At 42.9% G+C, this 18,731-nt stretch overlaps 2 protein-coding genes across 6 annotated transcripts in view; both read right to left on the bottom strand.

Annotated features, from left to right (window-relative positions):
* Positions 1-18,731, bottom strand: part of S100Z (S100 calcium binding protein Z) — a 47,148-nt gene that overhangs the window by 21,227 nt on the left and 7,190 nt on the right. The window contains exon 1 of one of the 3 annotated variants that reach the window (XM_053224148.1): positions 95-1,828. The exons of 1 other annotated variant lie outside the window; for it this stretch is intronic. In XM_053224148.1, the coding sequence (XP_053080123.1) occupies positions 95-147 (53 nt within the window). In that variant the 5' untranslated portion in view covers positions 148-1,828. Of the gene's footprint in view, positions 1-94; positions 1,829-18,731 lie in introns of those variants that run through there. One more of the 3 variants, XM_015072091.3, reaches the window with a different exon arrangement.
* The window catches only part of LOC106974825 (proteinase-activated receptor 2), a 98,627-nt gene continuing 90,334 nt past the window's right edge, over positions 10,439-18,731 (bottom strand). For all 3 annotated transcript variants that reach the window (XM_027039678.2, XM_015072104.3, XM_053224121.1), the window contains exon 2: positions 10,439-12,759. In XM_027039678.2, the coding sequence (XP_026895479.1) occupies positions 11,648-12,759 (1,112 nt within the window). In that variant the 3' untranslated portion in view covers positions 10,439-11,647. The remainder of the gene's footprint in view (positions 12,760-18,731) is intronic.

Below are 18,731 nucleotides of genomic sequence, written 5' to 3'. Positions count from 1 at the left end.
AAGCAGCCTGATGGTGGGTTTTAATAGGCCCCTTGTCCTGCAGGTAGTCTATTCTGGCTCCTGTAACCATCCTGGCATCCTGCTTAACTCTCACCTTGAAAACTCCAAAGTTCCCGGGGCACCTGGGTGGCTCAGTCGGTTAAGCATCCAACTTCAGCTCCAGTCATGACCTCACAGTTTGTGGGTTTGATCCTCGTGTCCGGCTCTCGGCTCTCAGCACAAATCCCGCTTTGGATCCTCTGTCCCCCCTCACTCTGCCCTGCTCACGCTCTTTCTCAAAACTAAATAAACATTAAGAAAAAAGTTTAAGCTCCGAAGTTTCCTGTTCCTGGCCAGGCTGAAGGATCCAGAAGCACTTTCAAGGTACAGCTTGGGCTCCCTAGATCTGCTCAAGAGATTTAACTTAATCTTCTGTCTTCTCAGACATGTCATGTCATGTCTTGCTCCTGTCTTGTCAGGTGCCAGTTTAATTCCTGTCCCAGGAAACCACAGCAGCCATGTGCACTCCTCCTCAGAGCAGCCAGCACTGGGAATGTTTAGACCATCAATGCTGGGTGTAAGATCTCTCTTGGCCTAGAGAACGACTATCAAAAGAAGAGAGAGGGGAAGGCACAGCTCAGGAAATGTCCAACACACAAAACACTATCTTGAAAAAAGCAACTCCAACGTAGGTTCTGGAGACTGGAACCTCTCTCTTTCTAAAATAACTATTCTACCCCACCCAAAAATGGAAATGAAGAGGATCTACCCTGTATCAGGGGACATCGAATGAATATCAAGTAGGTAATTTAAAAATGACACAAAAAGATATACACATGATTTATCACATGCTCTGACCCAGGTCTATAAGCATCCCTCTACACATGCTGAAACTCACACTCAGGATCTTGCCTTGAATAACCAACCAAACTCAACATCCCTGATACGATGAGCTACTACGGCAGCTAATATGGAGGCCTGAGCTATGGCTGTGGCTGGGGAGGCTACAGATACGGCTGCTTCCACCCGTGGTGCTATGGAGGATATGGATTCTCTGGCTTCTACTGAAATTCTGCCGCAAGTGCCCAATATCTGAGGCCACAACAGGGTTATCCAAATCTGACTACAATAATCAAACCAGGGGCGCCTAGATGGCTCAGTCAGTTGAACGTCTGACTTCAGCTCAGGTCATGATCTCACGGTTCCTGAGTTCGGAGCCCTGCGTCGGGCTCTGTGCTGACAGCTTGGAGCCTGGAGCCTGTTTTGGATTCTGTGTCTCCCTCCCTCTCTGCACCCCCCCCCCCAAATAAATGAACATTAAATTTTTTTATATATAATAATCAAACCAAACAATATCATTCAGGATCAAGCCAAGATCAAAAGCATTTTGCATCTAAGATTTTAGGAATATTTATCACTTTATAATGGTCTCCTTCATGTGTCTTGGTTTCCTTTACTTGTGCTCTTATAACTGAGATTTCTCTATTCCTTTTGCAATAAGTTATCTTAAGTTAAAACAGCAGAAAAAGAAAGAAAGGAATGAAGGGAGGGAGAGGGAAGGAAGGGATGGAAAAGAAAGAGGGAAGGAAAGTTAAGAGGATCCAAACTGTAGAATCACAGAATGATAGGCATTCTAGGGAGATCAGAACGAATGTGTAGGAGCAAAAGGCACATGTGAAATGTCCACATTGCCAGTTAAGGATGAATCCTGTTAGAGTAGAATTCCCAGGCACAGCCAGACAGATCCAGATGGTGGTCGGGGGTGAAGGGGGTCCTGTTCTCCATTCTTCCCTGTCCTTAGAAGCATACTGACATCACCATGAGAAAGCAAAGCCATACGAATTTTACTATTCTTAGCTGCTTCCCATTAAGTGCAAAATGAACAGATGTATAACCAGAGTTCTTGGTCAACAGAGCCTTTGAATCCTGTAGTATGCTTTTTAAATTGTCAATGGGGTACAGTTAACAAAGTCCAGAATGGGAAAAACTACAAACAACCTGTTTTCTTCAACAAGTACATTGCAAAGGGGAAAAAAGATAAATGGAGAGACTAAAAAGACATTAATCAATTGCAATGTGTGAGCTTCATTTGGATTCTGATTCTTTTTTAACTAAAAAAAAAAAAAAAAGAAACCAATTAGAACATCTGAGACAAGTGGAAATTTGAACACTGACAGGATACTTGATATTAAGAAATTGCTTTTTGTAAGGCACGATTTTTAAATTCCCTATTTTTTAGAGTACTGAAACATTTACAAGTGAAATAATACGATTTCTGGGATTTGCTTCAGAATAAATGAGATAAGGAGGTGGATAGAGTAGAATTTAACAATAAATAGTGGTCATTAGGACTGAGTGATGGATACATGGAACTTCCTTTTACAATATACCATCTGTGAGGGAACAAAGTCCCCCATAATTAAGTTTTTAAAAAGTAAAATGAAAGGAAACAGAATTCTAGTTTTAATTAACAAAAACTATTATTGAAATAAATACCCTCATTTCCCTCCTTGCCTTTCAATTTTTTTATTTTTATTTTTATAATTTTTTCCTTCAATTTTTTTTTTAAATCACAAATTCTGACAAAGCAGTCATATTTTTAACAAAATCTCCCATCTGCAAGTATCTTTGGTTAGAGTGAAATTCTGCCACCAATAAGAAATAGACACAGCACCCTCCAGGTGCCCAAGTGGCTTCTGAAAGAGCTCAACACAAGGCTTGGCTAAAACTACTTTCTCTGGATTAACTAATTAAGTCTACCCAGTGCTACACAGAAGCTATAATTAAACCCTTTTGTGTACTTAAGTCATTCACGCAGGCTACATGGTGAAACTGGGGTGAGGAACTTGGAACCCAGCCAAGACGCGGCAATTTTGAGAATTAATCCCTTCTCTGCAGGTGATGGTGAGCTGCCCAGGGCCCAGGGCTCAGACTTCAAGCTCTTAGGTACCAGCAGTAGTGACCACAGGCCTGTTCTCACATTCTCCATAAAAGAATAATAGAGAACGTTCTAGAATAAATGACTTTCCAAATAGAACAGAAGTTTTCTGCAACCCACCCAGACAAGTAATTTAGATGTCTTCTCAGAGATAATACAAACAGAAATGGGACCAAATTGCCCCAAGGCCAGAACCTTTCAAAGGTCACTGCCTTATTGGTGAGAAGGAGGTGGAGAAAAAAATACCAAGTAAATACAGGAGTAAAGAGAGTTCCTGCTCTCAGCACAGAGCCCGCTTCAGATCCTCTATCCCCCTCTCCCTCCGCCCCACTTGTGCACTCTCTTTCTCTCAAAAATAAATAAACATTAACAAAAAAATTAAAACTCCAAAGTTTCCTGTTCTTGTCTAGGCTGAAGGACCCAGAAGCAGCTTCAAGGTACAGCTTGTTCTTGCCTGTCCTTAGAAGCATATTGACATCACTTCCAAGTTGTTCAGACTGACAAATATTTAAAACTGTGGAAACTCAGTGTTTACAGCAGTGTGGGCAAACAGACACACACTGCTGACAGATATATACATAGGGGCAAAATCTCGAGGGCAATTTATCATGACCAAAATTATACATACCCCTGGGACACTTGGCTGCCTTAATTGGAGCAGTGTGAGACTCTTCATCTTGGGGTTATGGCTTTGAGCCTGATGTGGGGTGCAGAGATTTCTTAAATAAACAAACCTTTAAAAAATATTACGCATACTCTTTGACCAAGAACTTAAAAAAAAACACAAAACCAGAAATTATACTTCTAGTAATACGGTATATCCAAAGACACTCCTACCATCAACAGTTCCTGCTCAGGGCACCTGGCTGGCTCAGTTGGTAGAGCATGCATTTCTTGATCTCAGAGTTGTGAGTTCAAGCCCCACAATGGGTGTAGAGATTGCTTAAAAATAAAATCTTAAAAAAAAACCCACAGAAACCAAACAGTTCCCTGTCTACTGAATCACACTCATCAACATAGTCTAAAGATAACAGAGGGGCACCTGGGTGGCTGAGTCAATTAAGCCTCTGACTCTAGATTTTGGCTCAGGTCATGGTCTCCTGGTTTGTGAAATCAAGTCCTGTGTCAAGCTGTGCACTGACAGTGCAGAGCCTGCTTGGGATTCTCTCTTTCTCTCCCTCTGCCCCTCTCCTGCTTGTGCTCTCTCAAAATAAATAAACTTAAAAAAAATAATAATAAAGATAATAGAATCCCTCTCATTGCTTGCCCTGCCCCACAATCCTCCACTCCCTTTCCCAATTAAACTTGCTATACTGGATCATCAGTCATTACAGTGTCCACTTCCTTCTCATTCTTTCTTAAATACACACAACTGTGGCTTCCTATCCCCACCATGTGACTGAGACTGGTGATCTTGTCAAGGTCACCAACGTTCTCCATGTGGTAAGACCCACTGGGTCATTTCTCTGTTCTTATATCTCGACCTCTCAGTAATATTCCACATGGTTGACCACGCTCCTTTACATCCTTGGCTTCCTTTCTTTGGACTTTCTTCCTGCCCCAGTGGCCCGTCCTCCTCAGTCTCTCTCTTTTTTTAAAGTGTTTTCATTTATTTGGAGAGAGAAAGAGAGTATGCGTGGAAGGGGCAGGGAAAGAAGTAGAGAGAGAATCCCAAGCAGGCTCTGTGCTGTCAGTGCAGAGCCTGATGCAGGGCTTGATCCCATGAACTGTGAGATTGTGACCTGAGCCAAAACGAAGAGTAGGATACTTAACCGACTGAGCCGCCCAGGTGCGCCCCCCTTCTCAAAGTCTCTTTAACAGATTCTTTTTTTTGGTCAAAAGGTAAGTTCCAGGGGTGCCTGGCCAGCTCAGTCAGTAAAGCATATGACTTTTGATCTGGAGATTGTGAGTTTGAGCCCCATGTTGGATGCAGAGATGACTTAAAAATAAAATCTTAAGGGGCGCCTGGGTGGCTTGGTCAGTTAAGCGTCTGACTTCGGCCCAGGTCATGATCTCGCAGTCCGTGAGTTCAAGCCCCGCGTCGGGCTCTGTGCTGACTGCTCAGAGCCTGGAGCCTGATTCAGATTCTGTGTCTCCCTCTCTCTCTGCCCCTCCCCTGCTCATGCTCTGTCTCTCTCTGTCTCAAAAATAAACGTTAAAAATTTTTTTTTTTTTTTAAATAAGGGGCACCTGGGTGGCGCAGTCGGTTAAGCGTCCGACTTCAGCCAGGTCACGATCTCGCGGTCCGTGAGTTCGAGCCCCGCCTCAGGCTCTGGGCTGATGGCTCAGAGCCTGGAGCCTGTTTCTGATTCTGTGTCTCCCTCTCTCTCTGCCCCTCCCCCGTTCATGCTCTGTCTCTCTCTGTCCCAAAAAAAATAAACGTTGAAAAAAAAAATTAAAAAAAAATAAAATAAAATAAAAATAAAAAAAATAAAAAATAAATAAAATCTTAAAAAAAAAAAAAGTAAGTGCCAAAGGCCTCTGACCTAGGCCTGCTTCTCTTCACCTATAGTCTCTCCCCTAGGGCATCTCACAAAGTCCTTTACTTTAAAAACACTAATGGGGGCACCTGGGTGGCTCAGTTGGCTAAGCATCTAACTTAGGCTCAGGTCAGGATCTCACAGTTAGTGAGTTTGAGTTCCCTATTGGGTGAGTTTGAGCCATGCTTCTCTCTCCCTCTCTCTCCCTCTCTCCCTCTGCCCCTCATTCACCTGCGCCCTCTCTCACTCTCCCTCCCAATCAATCAATAAACAAACAAACAAACAGATAAATAATAAAAATGCTAGTGAGGAGCACCTAGATGGCTCATTGGGTTGAGCATCTGACTCTTGATTTCGGCTCAGGTCAGGATCTCACGGCTTGTGGGTTTGAGGCCAATGTTGGGCTCTGGGCTGACAGTGTGGAGGCTGCTTGGGCTTGTCTCTCTCTGTCCCTCCCCACCTCACATGCACTATAAATACATACATACATACATACATACATACATACATACATAAAATGAGCTTTGGGCATAGGCATACAGTTTGCTTAAACTAAATAAAAAATAAAAATGCTAATAATATGGCAAAGACTCACCATCCCTGATCAGTTAAAAAAAAAAAAAAATCCAGATTCAGATATCCAAATGTCCTACTTTAGTTTTTTGTTTTTTTCCTTTTCAACCATTCTAAATGAATGTCTAACAGGCACCTCAAACTCAAGATGTCAAGGCCAAAAGAGAACTCTTGACTTTCAAGCCTCAAACTTGTTTACTCCTAATTATTTCACCATCATCCATTAAGAAAAAAATCTAGGCATGATCTTCAATTCCTCATACTGGCAGCTCATACCCAAGCCAGCTCAGACTCTCCTTCAGTAAAGATGAGGTGTGGACTCAGTGACTCCAATTACCTCCATTTAGATAAGAACAACCATCTCAGTCAAGTCTTTCTGGCTTGAAAGGCAAAAAAAAAATGTGGGACTCAGGGCACCTGGGTGGTTCGAGGTGGGGCACGAGGTGTGGACTGAGTGACTCCAATTATTTCCATTTAGATAAGAACAACCATCTTAGTCAAGTATTTCTGGCTTGAAAGAAAAAAAAATATATGGGACTTGGGGCACCTGGGTGGCTCAGTTGGTTGAGCATTGACTCTTGGTTTTGGCTCAGGTCATAATCTCATGGTTTGTGCGTTCGAGCCCTATGTCAGGCTCTGAGCTGGCAGTAACACAGGGCAAAGCCTGCTTGGGATTCTCTTTTGCCCTCTCTCTGCCCCTCCCCATTTGCGTGAGTGCTCGCTCTCTCAAAATATATAATTTTTTTTTTTTTTTTAATGTGGGACTTGATCTTTGTTTAGTTTCTTTTTTCAGAACTGGGCATGGGTGGATGTCACAGGCCTCTGACTAGGTGGAATCACTAACTTCTCTCTAAAGACATCCAGGGGTGCCTGGGTGGCTCAGTCGGTTAAGCGACTGACTTTGGCTCAGGTCGTGATCTCCCGGCTCATGAGTTTGAGCTCTGCATCCAGCTCTGTGCTAACAGCTGGGAGCCTGGAGCCTGCTTCGGATTCTGTCTCCATCTCTCTGCCCTCCCCTGCTCACGCTCGGTCTCTTTCTCAAATACAAAATAAAACATAAAAAAAAAAAAAAAATTAAAAGAAGACATCCAAACTGTGTAGCACAGACCTGTAATTTTAATCGAGACTGAGGGCAGCAGTGACAAACTCTACCTTTGATTCTGTAACACAGCCCAATCCTCTCAAGGGCCTCCAATGAGTTCAAGTTCCAGGAAGAAAGCTGTAATCACTAAACTATGCATACTGATGAGATTATAGCCCCAGGATTTATGAAATCTTGATAACCAGGAAATTAGTTGGTCTGAAACTTCTGCTGCCAACTAAAGGGACACCAAGGACATAGCCACAGATCAACTCCCAGTAAGGCCATTCCTTCCGCATTACTGTCTGGCAGTGGGACACAAATCCACATTTGCTTACAAAGTAAGAAGGCCCTCTTAATTTGAATAGAGCCAGTGGAGTGCAAAATAGTCAAATTTGCAGCTAGTTTAAAAAATTCAGACCCCAATAAGAAAGTAAACACAGGAGCAGGGACAACCACAACCAGGGTGCTTCCGGGCTGGGGCCCGACTTCCTCATTCGTGTCCAGTAAGGGGCAGAGTCAGGTAGGCCAGGGGCTTTGTCAGCTCCTCTCAAAAGCAAAAGAAATGTAATCATTCGACAAGCTTTTGCTTCAGCAAACACACATTCTTAGGATTCTAGCTCTTAAGTCATTTCTTTAATGCTTTTTTTAAAGTTTCTTGGGGCGCCTGGGTGGCTCAGTCGGTTAAGCGTCCGACTTCGGCTCAGGTCACGATCTCGCGGTCCGTGAGTTCGATCCCCGCATCGGGCTCTGGGCTGATGGCTCAGAGCCTGGAGCCTGCTTCCGATTCTGTGTCTCCCTCTCTCTCTGCCCCTCCCCTGTTCATGCTCTGTCTCTCGCTGTCTCAAAAATAAATAAAAAACGTTAAAAAAAGAAAAAAAACTTTTTTTTAAATTTCTTTATTTACTTTGAGGGGGGCAGAGGGGCAGAGAGAAGTGGAGAAAGAATCCCAAGCAGGTTCCACCCTGTCAGTGCCAAGCACAACGCATCAATCTCCATGAGGTGACCCGAGCCAAAATCAAGAGTGAAACACTTAACCACCCTGGTGCCCTTTTCTACTTTTTAATGTACAAAGATGTGAAGAAAAATGAACCAAAACAACGATCCTCTTCTATAGGGCCCTGACCATATTACAATCATCCATACATGGAATACTACGTCATTAAATATAATGAGGAAGATGGGGCCCTGGGTGGCTCAGTTGGCTAGGCGTCCGATGATTTCAGCTTAGGTCCTGATCTCCTGGTTTGTGGGTTCGAGCCCAGCGTTGGGTTCTGTGCTGACAATGCAGGGCCTGCTTGCGATTCTCTATCTCCATCTCTCTCTCTGCCCCTCCCCTGCTCACGATCTCTTGCTCTCTTGAAAATGAATAAATTAAAAAAAATTTTTTTTAACGTTTATTCATTTTTAAGAGACAGAGAGAGTGCAAGCTTGAGTGGGGCAGAGAGAGAGGGAGACACAGAATCTGAAGCAGACTCCAGGCTTCGAGCTGGCAGCACAGAGCCTGATGTGGGGCTTGAACTCATGAACCATGAGATCATGACTTTAGCCGAAGTTGGACACCTAACCGATTGAGCCGTCCAGGTGCCCCAAAAATGAATAAATATTTTTTAAAATAATGAGGAAGATCCATATTAGCTGATTTATTAGTTAATATATATGCACATGTGTATATATATACATGTATTTCTTGTTTTAAGAGTGTAATAGACATATACATATTGTAGGTAAGTTATTACAAAATTTGTTTCCTTTGGGAAATGAGAATGGGCATGGGTAGGAAAGAAAATTCTCATTTTATATGTTCGTGTTCAGTTTGATACACCAGCATGTATTATAAAAATGACTAACAAAGAAATGGCAAATACCAAAGTAAGTTCCTCACGGATCAGCCCATACACATCCTGCAGGGCCCCTGTGAGCCATCTGTTTCCGCTGCTTTGTTACTCAGTGTCCGCCACCTTTTGGTTTCTTACCTGTGAAATGACGACAACCTAAGCCTGCTGGGAGACTCAGAACAGAGCAAGCAAGGAAGGCAGAGTGTAAACAGGCACTGGAGTGGAAAGGGGCAGATCAGAAATGAAATCTCATTAGCAGTCAGAGAACAACAGCAACAATGCTACGTAATATTTCTGAGTGCATAAATGTGCCAAACACTTCATCCCCACACTATAAGGAAAATATCACTATCCTCATTTTACAAAATGAGGAAACTAAGGCACAGAGAAGCATCTTCCCTAAGCTCACAAAACAAGATATGATGGGGGTGCCTGGGTAGCTGTGTCAGTTAAGCGTCCGACTTCGGCTTCAGGTCATGATCTCATGGTTTGTGAGTCTGAGCCCCATATGGGCTCGCTGCTATCATCATGGAGCCTGCTTCGGATCCTCTGTCTGCTTTCTCTGCTCCTGCCCCACTCGTGTGCTCTCTCTCTCTCTCTCAAAAATATATAAACATTTAAAAGATATATTAAATTTTTTTAAAGTAAAAAAAAACCCAACAAGATATGATGGGGTCAGAATTCAGCCCTGCCTGTCAGCCCAGGAGCTACACTGTTAGCCACTAAGCTGTGCTGCTTCCGTACAAAGTAAAACAACAGCTAAGATTTTGTTTCTAGTCAAATTAGCAAAATTTCAAAACACGGATAGGTCACATGTCGAAGAGCATTTCAGGAAACAGGTGCAAAGGTACTATTTTGGTAGAAACACAAATTGCTGAAGGCAATTTGGTGAGAGTTACCGAAATTTAAAATGCTTATCTAACTTTTGACCTGGTCATTCTACTTTCAGGAACGTATCCTACAGAAATACTCACAAAGATGTCTACTCTGATGTCTAGTGCAGCACTGTTTTAATAACAACAACGAAAAAAGAGACTTCAGGAAACATCAGTAGGGAGATGACTAAATACATCACAATATATCCCCAAATTGAAGTCTGTATCCTTTAAAACAATTTTTTTTAATACTTAATTTTTGAAAGAGAAGGAGAAAGAGTGATAGAGCACGAGCAGGGGAAGGGCAGAGAGAGAGACACAGAAATCAAAGCAGGCTCGACGCTGTCAGTGGACGTAACGTACGGCTCGAACTCATGAACCGCGAGATCATGACCCCAGTCAGAGTCAGACGCTTAACCCACTGAGCCACCCATGCACCCTAAAGTCTGTATCCCTTAAAAAAACGGAGGTCAGCCTATAGACACAGACATGGAAAAAATGCTAAAACCTTAAGTGAAAACAATTGTCACCAAGCAATATACAGAGTGTGGCCCTGTTTATCTAAGAAATACAGTGTGAGCAACACATAATTTCTTTTTATAAGAGCAACGCTGGGGTTTCCCTTCTCCCATGCCCTCCCTCAGAAATAACCCACAAAACACACAACTCAAAAATAAGTTGTAAAAAACGGGGTCATGTGTTATTTATAAATCTCTACAATAAAATTATTTAAAAAAAAAAAAACACAAATACAACAGTTACAAATTCAGTTTGGGGTAAATAGCCCCCTAAATATACTGTAAATCACATCTCTTTAGCATTCTTTCCCAAACAGATGTGGTTCAAATCCAGTGAAGGCATTACAATGTCATATTTGGTAGCAAGTGAAGAAAACTGACAATAAATAGTCCAACTATAATTACGAAAAATACTAAGTGGCAAATGCCATCCTTACTTTGAAACCATCTGTCATTCACACTACCTGAAGATTCTGAGTCAGTATACAGTTACACACAATTTGTATTTCCACCTTTAAGATCTGCACTGTATTTTCCTTGTCATGGTAAGGGCACACCCAAAACCTCAAAAGACTGATAAATGACTGAAAGCCCTGATGAGACAACAAAGAGACGTCATCACAAGCTGCTTGCAAAAGACACCCAGAGCACTGTATACTTCTCCTGTGGCACCTTGTCAGTAGAAGCAGCACCCAGACCCATGGTTCTCAAAGGCTGGTGTGTGTGGGCACATGCAGCAGAGGCTCATTAAAACGCAGGTTTCTGACCCAGACCCTTAGCTCTCATTCCTGAGTCTGACGAACCTGCATTTGTAAACAAGAGCCACGAGGAGGTGGGAGGAGGACTCCACTGAACATTCTCACTGTACTGTCCAACACTAACTGGCTGCCACTGGTTGGAACGGAAGCTCCCCTACCGCGAGTAGCTTCTTCGCCTCTTTAGCCTCCTCATCTGTACAGTCAGTCAGTTGGTCTGATCATCTCTGAGGGCACTGAAGCCCTAACAGGGCTGGCACTGAGCCCAGATGTAAAAGAAACGTAGTCTCAGCTAAGAACTCTGTCTGCACGCCAACACTAGTTTGTACAAGTCACTGGGTCTCTGTGTTTTCACCGTCGTCTGAAAAGTTTGCTTCTGTTGGTTGCATTTCCGGGAGCATCTGAGAAGAAGTCTAAAACTGACATCTGTATTAATTTGGGGGACTTTCCTCATGCAAACAGGGAAGCTTCCAGCAATCCTGAGAGATGGTGCATATACATGGTGGTATGTGGTGAGACCCACTTGGTCAGGAAACAACAGAAACATACCCATAACACGAAGCAGGTTCCAAATCCTCCTGTAAAACAACCAACGGAAGGGCTGCAAAAGTCAATAGGAGGTTTTAACACTGGTTGAACTTGAAGAGTAAGAGCTGGATTTCCTGGAGAATTTCTTGGATGTGAGGGATACTTGCATCCGCTTTACAGTACGGACACTTCGACAAAGGAGTGCATTCTTTGCATGATCCCTGAAGTCTTGTGAAACAAAGTAATAGACAAAGGGGTCAATGCAGCTGTTGAGGGTGGAGAGGCAGAGGGCTACAATGTACAGGGCGTAGACGTGGCTCTGGCTCCAGGTTTTAATCAGGAAATAATGCACCACAAGCAGAAGGTTACTGGGAGTGAAGCACACCAGGTACATGGCCAGGACGGTGACAATGAGCTTGATGGCTCTCTGCCTCTTCTTTCCCGAGTTTTCATCCATAGCAGAAGATCGGAGTGTTCTGATCATTAGCACATAGGCAGAGGCCGTGAGGAAGGCTGGGAATAAAAAGACTCCGATGGCCAGAGAGAGGAAATAATTGAACATGTCTCCTACCAGCACCTCCTTAGGCAAAACATCATGGCAGGTTGTGATGTTAAGGGCTGGAATGTAGACAGTCTGCTTCACGACATACAAGGGGATGGTAACCAGCAGAATCAGCAGCCATATCCCCAGGGAGACACCAAAGGCAATGTTTGCCTTCTTCCTGGGGTGCACCATGGGATTCACGATGACCCAATACCTCTGCACACTGAGGCAGGTCATGAAGAGAATGGAACAGTACATGTTGCCATAGAAAAATCCAATGAGTACCTTGCAGAGGGCTTCCCCGTAAATCCAGTTGTTGCCATGTATGTGATAGGCAATCTTCAAAGGGAACCAGATCACAGAGAGGAGGTCTGCCAAGGCTAGATTGGCCATGTAAACCACAGCAGGGTGCTTTTTCTTTGTTCGGAAAAGAAAGACCCATAGGGCCATGCCATTACTTGGCAAACCTATCACAAATACAATTGTGTAGACGATTGGAAGAAAGACAGTAGTCAATTTTCCAGTGAGGACGGAGGTAGAAAACTCATCCACAGAAAAGCCTGGTTCCACCGTAACTCCTTTCCCAGTGATTTGAGATGAGCTATCAATCTTACCAATGAGACTTCTTCCTTTAGACGTTCTATTGGTTCCTGTACAAGAAAGGTCAGGCAGACAAGGGTCATTACAGAGATCAATCTTTCAGCAGTAATGCTGGTTTATTTAAATAAAAGTACTTTAAAGTTGTCTTTTTTTTTTAAAGTAACTCTATGCCCAACGTGGGGCTCGAACTCACAACCCCAGGATGAAAAATGGCATGCTCCACCAACAGAGCCAGCCAGGTGCTCCTACATAAAAGTACTTTAGATAAAGACAGGAGTGTACAAAATGCTTACAAGGGTTTTCTTTGGGGGATGGGATTATTGGGGTTTGTTGGTTTGTTTTTTACAATGGATTTTTTTTTCAGAGGGTTGTGGGGTACATGTGGAATAGAACATTGATTTCTATTGAATCTCAAAAAAACTGATAGTACTTCAATTTATTTTTACAAACTACCTACAGTCTAATGACTGTTCCTAACTGGTGTGTGTGTGTGTGTGTGTGTGTGTGTGTGTGTGTGTTAAGTTTATTTATTTTGAGAGAGAGAGAGAGAGAATATTTCAAGCAGGCTCTGCACTCTTCTGCGCAGAACCCAACTCGGGGCATGATCTCACAAACCATGAGATCATGACCTGAGCCAAGATCAAAAGTCAGATGCTTAATGGGCTGAGCCACCCAGGCACCCCTTCTCTGTTGTTATAATGGCCATCCATCTCACTCTGGCTGTGAGACTAGATCCAGCCTGGCCTATCAGTCATTCCCTATCTCAAAGTCCAACATAGGGAGATTCCCAGGAGCACAAGGTACATTCCCTCTCCACCCACAAGGACAGCCCAAGCCTTGGGCAGGGATTCCCCTGCTTCTGTGCAAGCCTCCTGGAAACCTTCCTACGGAGGCCAGCTGGCAGGCAAGTCTTCTGGCCTCAAGATCACCGAACAGGTCACTGCACTATTGTATTCAGACAAATTTGTGCTCTGACTTTCAAGCAAGTATCATGGCAAGCTTTAACAACTTATGCTATCATTCCCATATTTGCATTAAACTTTAGAAACCACAAACAAATGGCATATCCAGTCTACATCCTACCTAACCAAGTGTTCATGGAGTTGAATAAGAAAACGAGGGACAGCTGGATGACACGAATTCTAAGGAATAGGTCTCTCTCTCTCTCTTCACCACGTAGAGAAAATATAGCAAATTGCATCACAGTATGCCAGGGAGGAGGTTAAAATACTCACAAGTTTATTTGATAACTTTTATGCTTAGTCATTACTTTTTCGTCCCCTAGCTTTGCACCCATGTTCAGCGGGATTGTTCACTTCTCTTGAGGTTTCTGTTAAGTTAGCTTGGGTGGAGAAATAAAGGGTATGGAGATCAATACTTCAGTTTTCATTTAGTGTAGTGCATTGAAAGGTAGCCCCCAAAATGAAATGTCCATGTCCTAATCCCTAGAATCTGTGATCATTATCCTATTGGAAAAATGATCTGGGGCGTCTGGGTGGCTCAGTCGGTTAAGTGTCCAACTTCGGCTCAGGTCACGATCTCACGGTTCATGCATTTGAGCCCTGCATTGGGCTCTGCTGACAGCTTGGAGCTGGAACCTGCTTTGGATTCTGTCTTCCTCTTTCTCTGCCCCTCCCCTGCTCACACTCTGTCTGTCTCTCTCTCTTAAAAATAAGCATTAAACAATTTTAAGGAAAAAAGAAAATAAAAACGATCTTGGGGCACCTGGGTAGCTCAGTAGGTTGAGCGTTGGACTCTTGGTTTCAGCTCCGATCATGGTTTCACAGTTTGCGAGTTTAAGCCCTACATTGGGGTCTGTGCTGACAGTGAGCTTGCTTGGATTCTCCCTCTCTCTCTGCCCCTCCCCTACTTACTCTCTTTTCTGTCAAAAAGTAACAAACTTAAAACAAAGAAAAAAGAAAAAGTATCTTTGTAGGTGTAATTAAGGATATTGAGATGAGAGGATCATTCTGGATTATCTAGGTGGGCCCTAAATCCAACAAGTGTCTTTATAAAAGAAAGGCCAAGGGCGGGGCGGGGGGGGGGGGGGGTGGGGGTGGGGGGGGTGGGGCGGAGTGCCTGGGTGGCTCAGTCTTGTAAGCATCTGACTCTTGGTTTCACCTCAGGTCATGATCTCCTGGTTTGTGGGTTCAAGCCCCGCATTGGGCTCTGTGCTGACAGTGTGGAGCCTGCTTGGGATTCTCTCTCTCCCTCTCTCTCTGCCCCTTGCCTGCTCCCTCTGTCTCTCTCTCAACAAATAAATTAAAAAAAAATTTTTTAGTAAAAATAAAGGCAAAGGGAGATTTGAGAGAAATAGAAGAGAACACCGAAAGGAGAAAACAATATGAAAATGGAGGCAGAGGTTGGAGCCCTGCCAGAACCAGCCAAGGAATGCTTCTCCCTCTCCTCTCTCTCTGCCCCTCCCCTGCTCATGCTCTCTCTTTCTCAAAATAAATAAACTTAAGATAAATAAATAAAGCCACCAGCTTGTGCCGATTGTTATGGCAGCCACAGGAAACTAAACACTCAGGTAGACCAATCTCTTCTTATTTCTTTTATAATTTTTTCCAAAGAGTATGAATTATCTTTAAATTAAAATAACAGAATATTGCTATATATTACAGCGTTCTTCAAATACTTGACTAAAACAGTAAGAAACATTCTATATGGTAACCCAGTTCCAATATGTATTATCCATGATGGAAAAAAAAAGTTTCACAAGACAACTACCTTGATTACACAGGCTACACTCTAGTACTTTCTACGGTATTCTAGTTCAACCTTATGAAGAAACAGTCACCACCCTCTACCTGACTTCATGACCCCACTTGTTTTTCAAAACCAGTTAGCAGAGTAACCAAGTTTGAAACACCTCAAGAGACCAGTTTTTTTTGTTTGTTTGTTTTTGGTTTTTTTTATTAACAGATGAGATGTCTGTGGAATGCCCCCTGGACCTCACAATGGTAAGGGTCTCTGTGTGAGATTATAGGACCATGTCATAATGTTTTTCTAAGTCCCACAGTCCCTGGCATAGCCCTGGACATACAGCAGGTGCTCAACACACCTGGGAGGGACCGAGAGGCTCAGCTAGGCACACCACTGAAGGAAATGAGGGAGAATCAAGAGCTCTCCCGCCCATTTCTTTAGTGCCTTGGGCTGATCCAGTTAGTAGCCAATCCACACAAAACAGGAGCACTAGCTGGGGACTACAGGAGCACAGCGCTACAAAATACAATAACTACCTTCACACCAATAAGAGCTCTTACTAAGGGCTCATATCCTGTGTCCAACATGGCTTCCAACACTTTACATGTATTAACTTGCTTTCACAACCGCCTTGTGAGGGATGTACTATTAACAGATCATCCTCTTATAGATGTGTAAACTGATGCACCAAGAAACTGGGTAACTTTCCCAAGGTTAAACAGTTGCTAGGTAGGAGTTGGGACTCAACACCAGGCAGTCGATTTCTAGAGTCCAGGCTTCTAAAGTCTATATACCGCATTGCCCTCTGGGGCCCTGACCTGAGCTCACGTGTTGTAATCCTTTGAGACCAAACTATGCCGACTCCACACGATATTTTTTCTCAAACAGAAAATTTTAAATGTAAAATTTTACCATTGTATTATTTTTATTATTTTTTTAAGGTTTACCCATTTTCGAGAGAGAGTGTGTGAGAGAGAGCGGGGGAGGGGCAGAGTGACAGGGAGACAGAGGATCCAAAGTGGGCGCCTCACAGCCAGCAGAGCCCAATGCGGGGCTTGAACTCATGAACTGTGTGAGATCATGACCTGAGCAGAAGTCAGATGCTCAAACAACTGAGCCACCCAGGTGCCCCAAATGTTACCATTTTAAAAATGACTATCTTTAAATTAGCTCCTTCTCTAATAATTAATATATTTATTTGTATTAATATCAACATGTTTGAAGCCTTCCAGAGCTGTAAAAGAATCCTGTAAATCCTGTGTCGGTAAAATGTTCACAAACTCTCCAGAGAGGGAATGGGGCAGAGCTGGTAACTGACTGGTGGACTGTGTTCCGATGAACTCTGCCATTAAAGATCTAGGTCCTCCACCCTAGACACACCCCACCAGAGACTAATTCAATGAGTTAGCCTGCATTTCTGTAGGGCAGAGCCACCAAGATTTTAGAATTACCACAAAGAAAACTCAATTTTTTTTAGTACCAACAAAAATTATATAGTTTGCTTTATAAAAGGGAGAAAAACCTAGGCATTGATTTCCACAGTTAATAATATCACAAAAAGGATAACCAGATGTTGTGTGCCTAAGACAAGAAGCACCCGTGGGCTCAGTGGGCTGAGTATCTGACTTGGGCTCAGGTCAAGATCTCACACTCTGTGAGTTCGGGCCCCACATCAGGCTCGCTGCTGTCAACACAGAGCCCACTTCAGATGTTCTATTCCCCTCTCCCTGTCCCCACTCCCCCAGGCTTGCTCTCTCTCGCTCTCAAAAATAAATAAACATTAAAAAAAAAAAAAAAGAAAAGAAGCACCATGGAACTAACTTTGCAAAAAAACAACAAACCTGAATCTGATCAAGCACGTGGATCCAACCGCCAAACTAACAGAAATAAAGAAAACAGTAAGATATATTAAAAAACACAACAAGAATGGACCCAGCAAAATCCCGAATGTGGAAACTGCTACAGGACAAAGGACTTAATTTCCTCAAAATATAAATCACAAAGCAAAAACAAAATAAGAGAGAAAGAGGTGTGGAGCAGGGACTCACACATTAAAAAATTTAAAAGACCTATCAACCTGTGCAATGTGTGGTGAGCCTTATTTGGATCCTGATTCAAACAACTTTTAAAATAGTGCTTATACAGGGGTCTGGCTGGCTTAGTCAGTAGGGCATGTAACTCTTGATCTCGGAGTTGTGAGTTCAAGCCCCACATTGGGTGTAGAGCTTACAAAATTTTTTTAAGCTTACTTATTTGTTTGGGAGAGAGAGAAAGAGAGAGAGGGAGGGGGAGAGAGAGAGGGAGACAGAATCCCAAGGCGGCCCTGCGCTATCAGCATGGAACCATTGCAGGGCTCAAACCCACGAACCTGAGCCGAAACCAAGAGTCAGTCCTTAACTGACACCCAGGCACCCCCAGGGGAAAAAAAAATTTTAATAAAAAAAAAAAAGTAGTACTTATGACACTTATGAGACAGAAATTTGAATACTGACTGAATATTTTATGTTAAGGATATATTTTAAGTGGTTATGTGGTTATGTTTGACAACAAAATCTTCATCTTTTATGAATACATACTGAAACATCTTAAGATGAAATTATATTTGGACTCCTTTCAAAGTAACACAAGGACCGGAAGCTTCGGATACTTCTGGTGGGAATGTAAAATGGTGTAGTCGCTGTGGAAAACAAGATGGCAGGTCCTCAAATGGCTAAGTGTAGAGGTGCCATATGAGCCAGCAATTCCCACTTCTAGTATATACTTAAGACAAATAAAAACACATGTCCACACAAAAATGTGTACATAGATGCTGACAGCACTATTCGTAATCATCAAGAAGTGGAAAACAATCCCAAAAGTTCATCAATTGATAAATGGACAAAATGTGGAATATTAGTTCACAATAAAAGTACTGACACACGCTACAACATGGATGAACCTTGAAAAGACTAAGTACAAGAAGTCAGTCACCAGGGAACACGCAGAGTGTATGATTTCATCTACATCAAATGCCCTGAATAAGTAAATCCATGGACAGAAAAGTAGAATAATGGGTGTCAGCAGCTGGGGAAATGGGGCGATTGGGGAGTGATGGCTCAGGGGTGGACTAGGGTGGGGTGGGATATTCTTTTGGGGTAATGAAAATGTTCTAAAGTTGATTGTGGTGATGGATATACAACTGTGAATTTTCTTCAAGTTATAGAACTGTAGAGTTTAAGTAGGTGAACTGAATGGTATGCAAATTATATCTTAACAAAGCTGTTAAAAAATATGACAAAAAACAAGCTAGAGCATCATGAAACTGAGTGTGGAATTC

The sequence above is a fragment of the Acinonyx jubatus genome, chromosome A1 (genome assembly GCF_027475565.1).
Source record: "Acinonyx jubatus isolate Ajub_Pintada_27869175 chromosome A1, VMU_Ajub_asm_v1.0, whole genome shotgun sequence".
In the NCBI taxonomy this organism is placed as follows: Eukaryota; Metazoa; Chordata; class Mammalia; order Carnivora; family Felidae; genus Acinonyx; species Acinonyx jubatus.
This window is presented reverse-complemented; position numbering and strand designations above follow the sequence as displayed.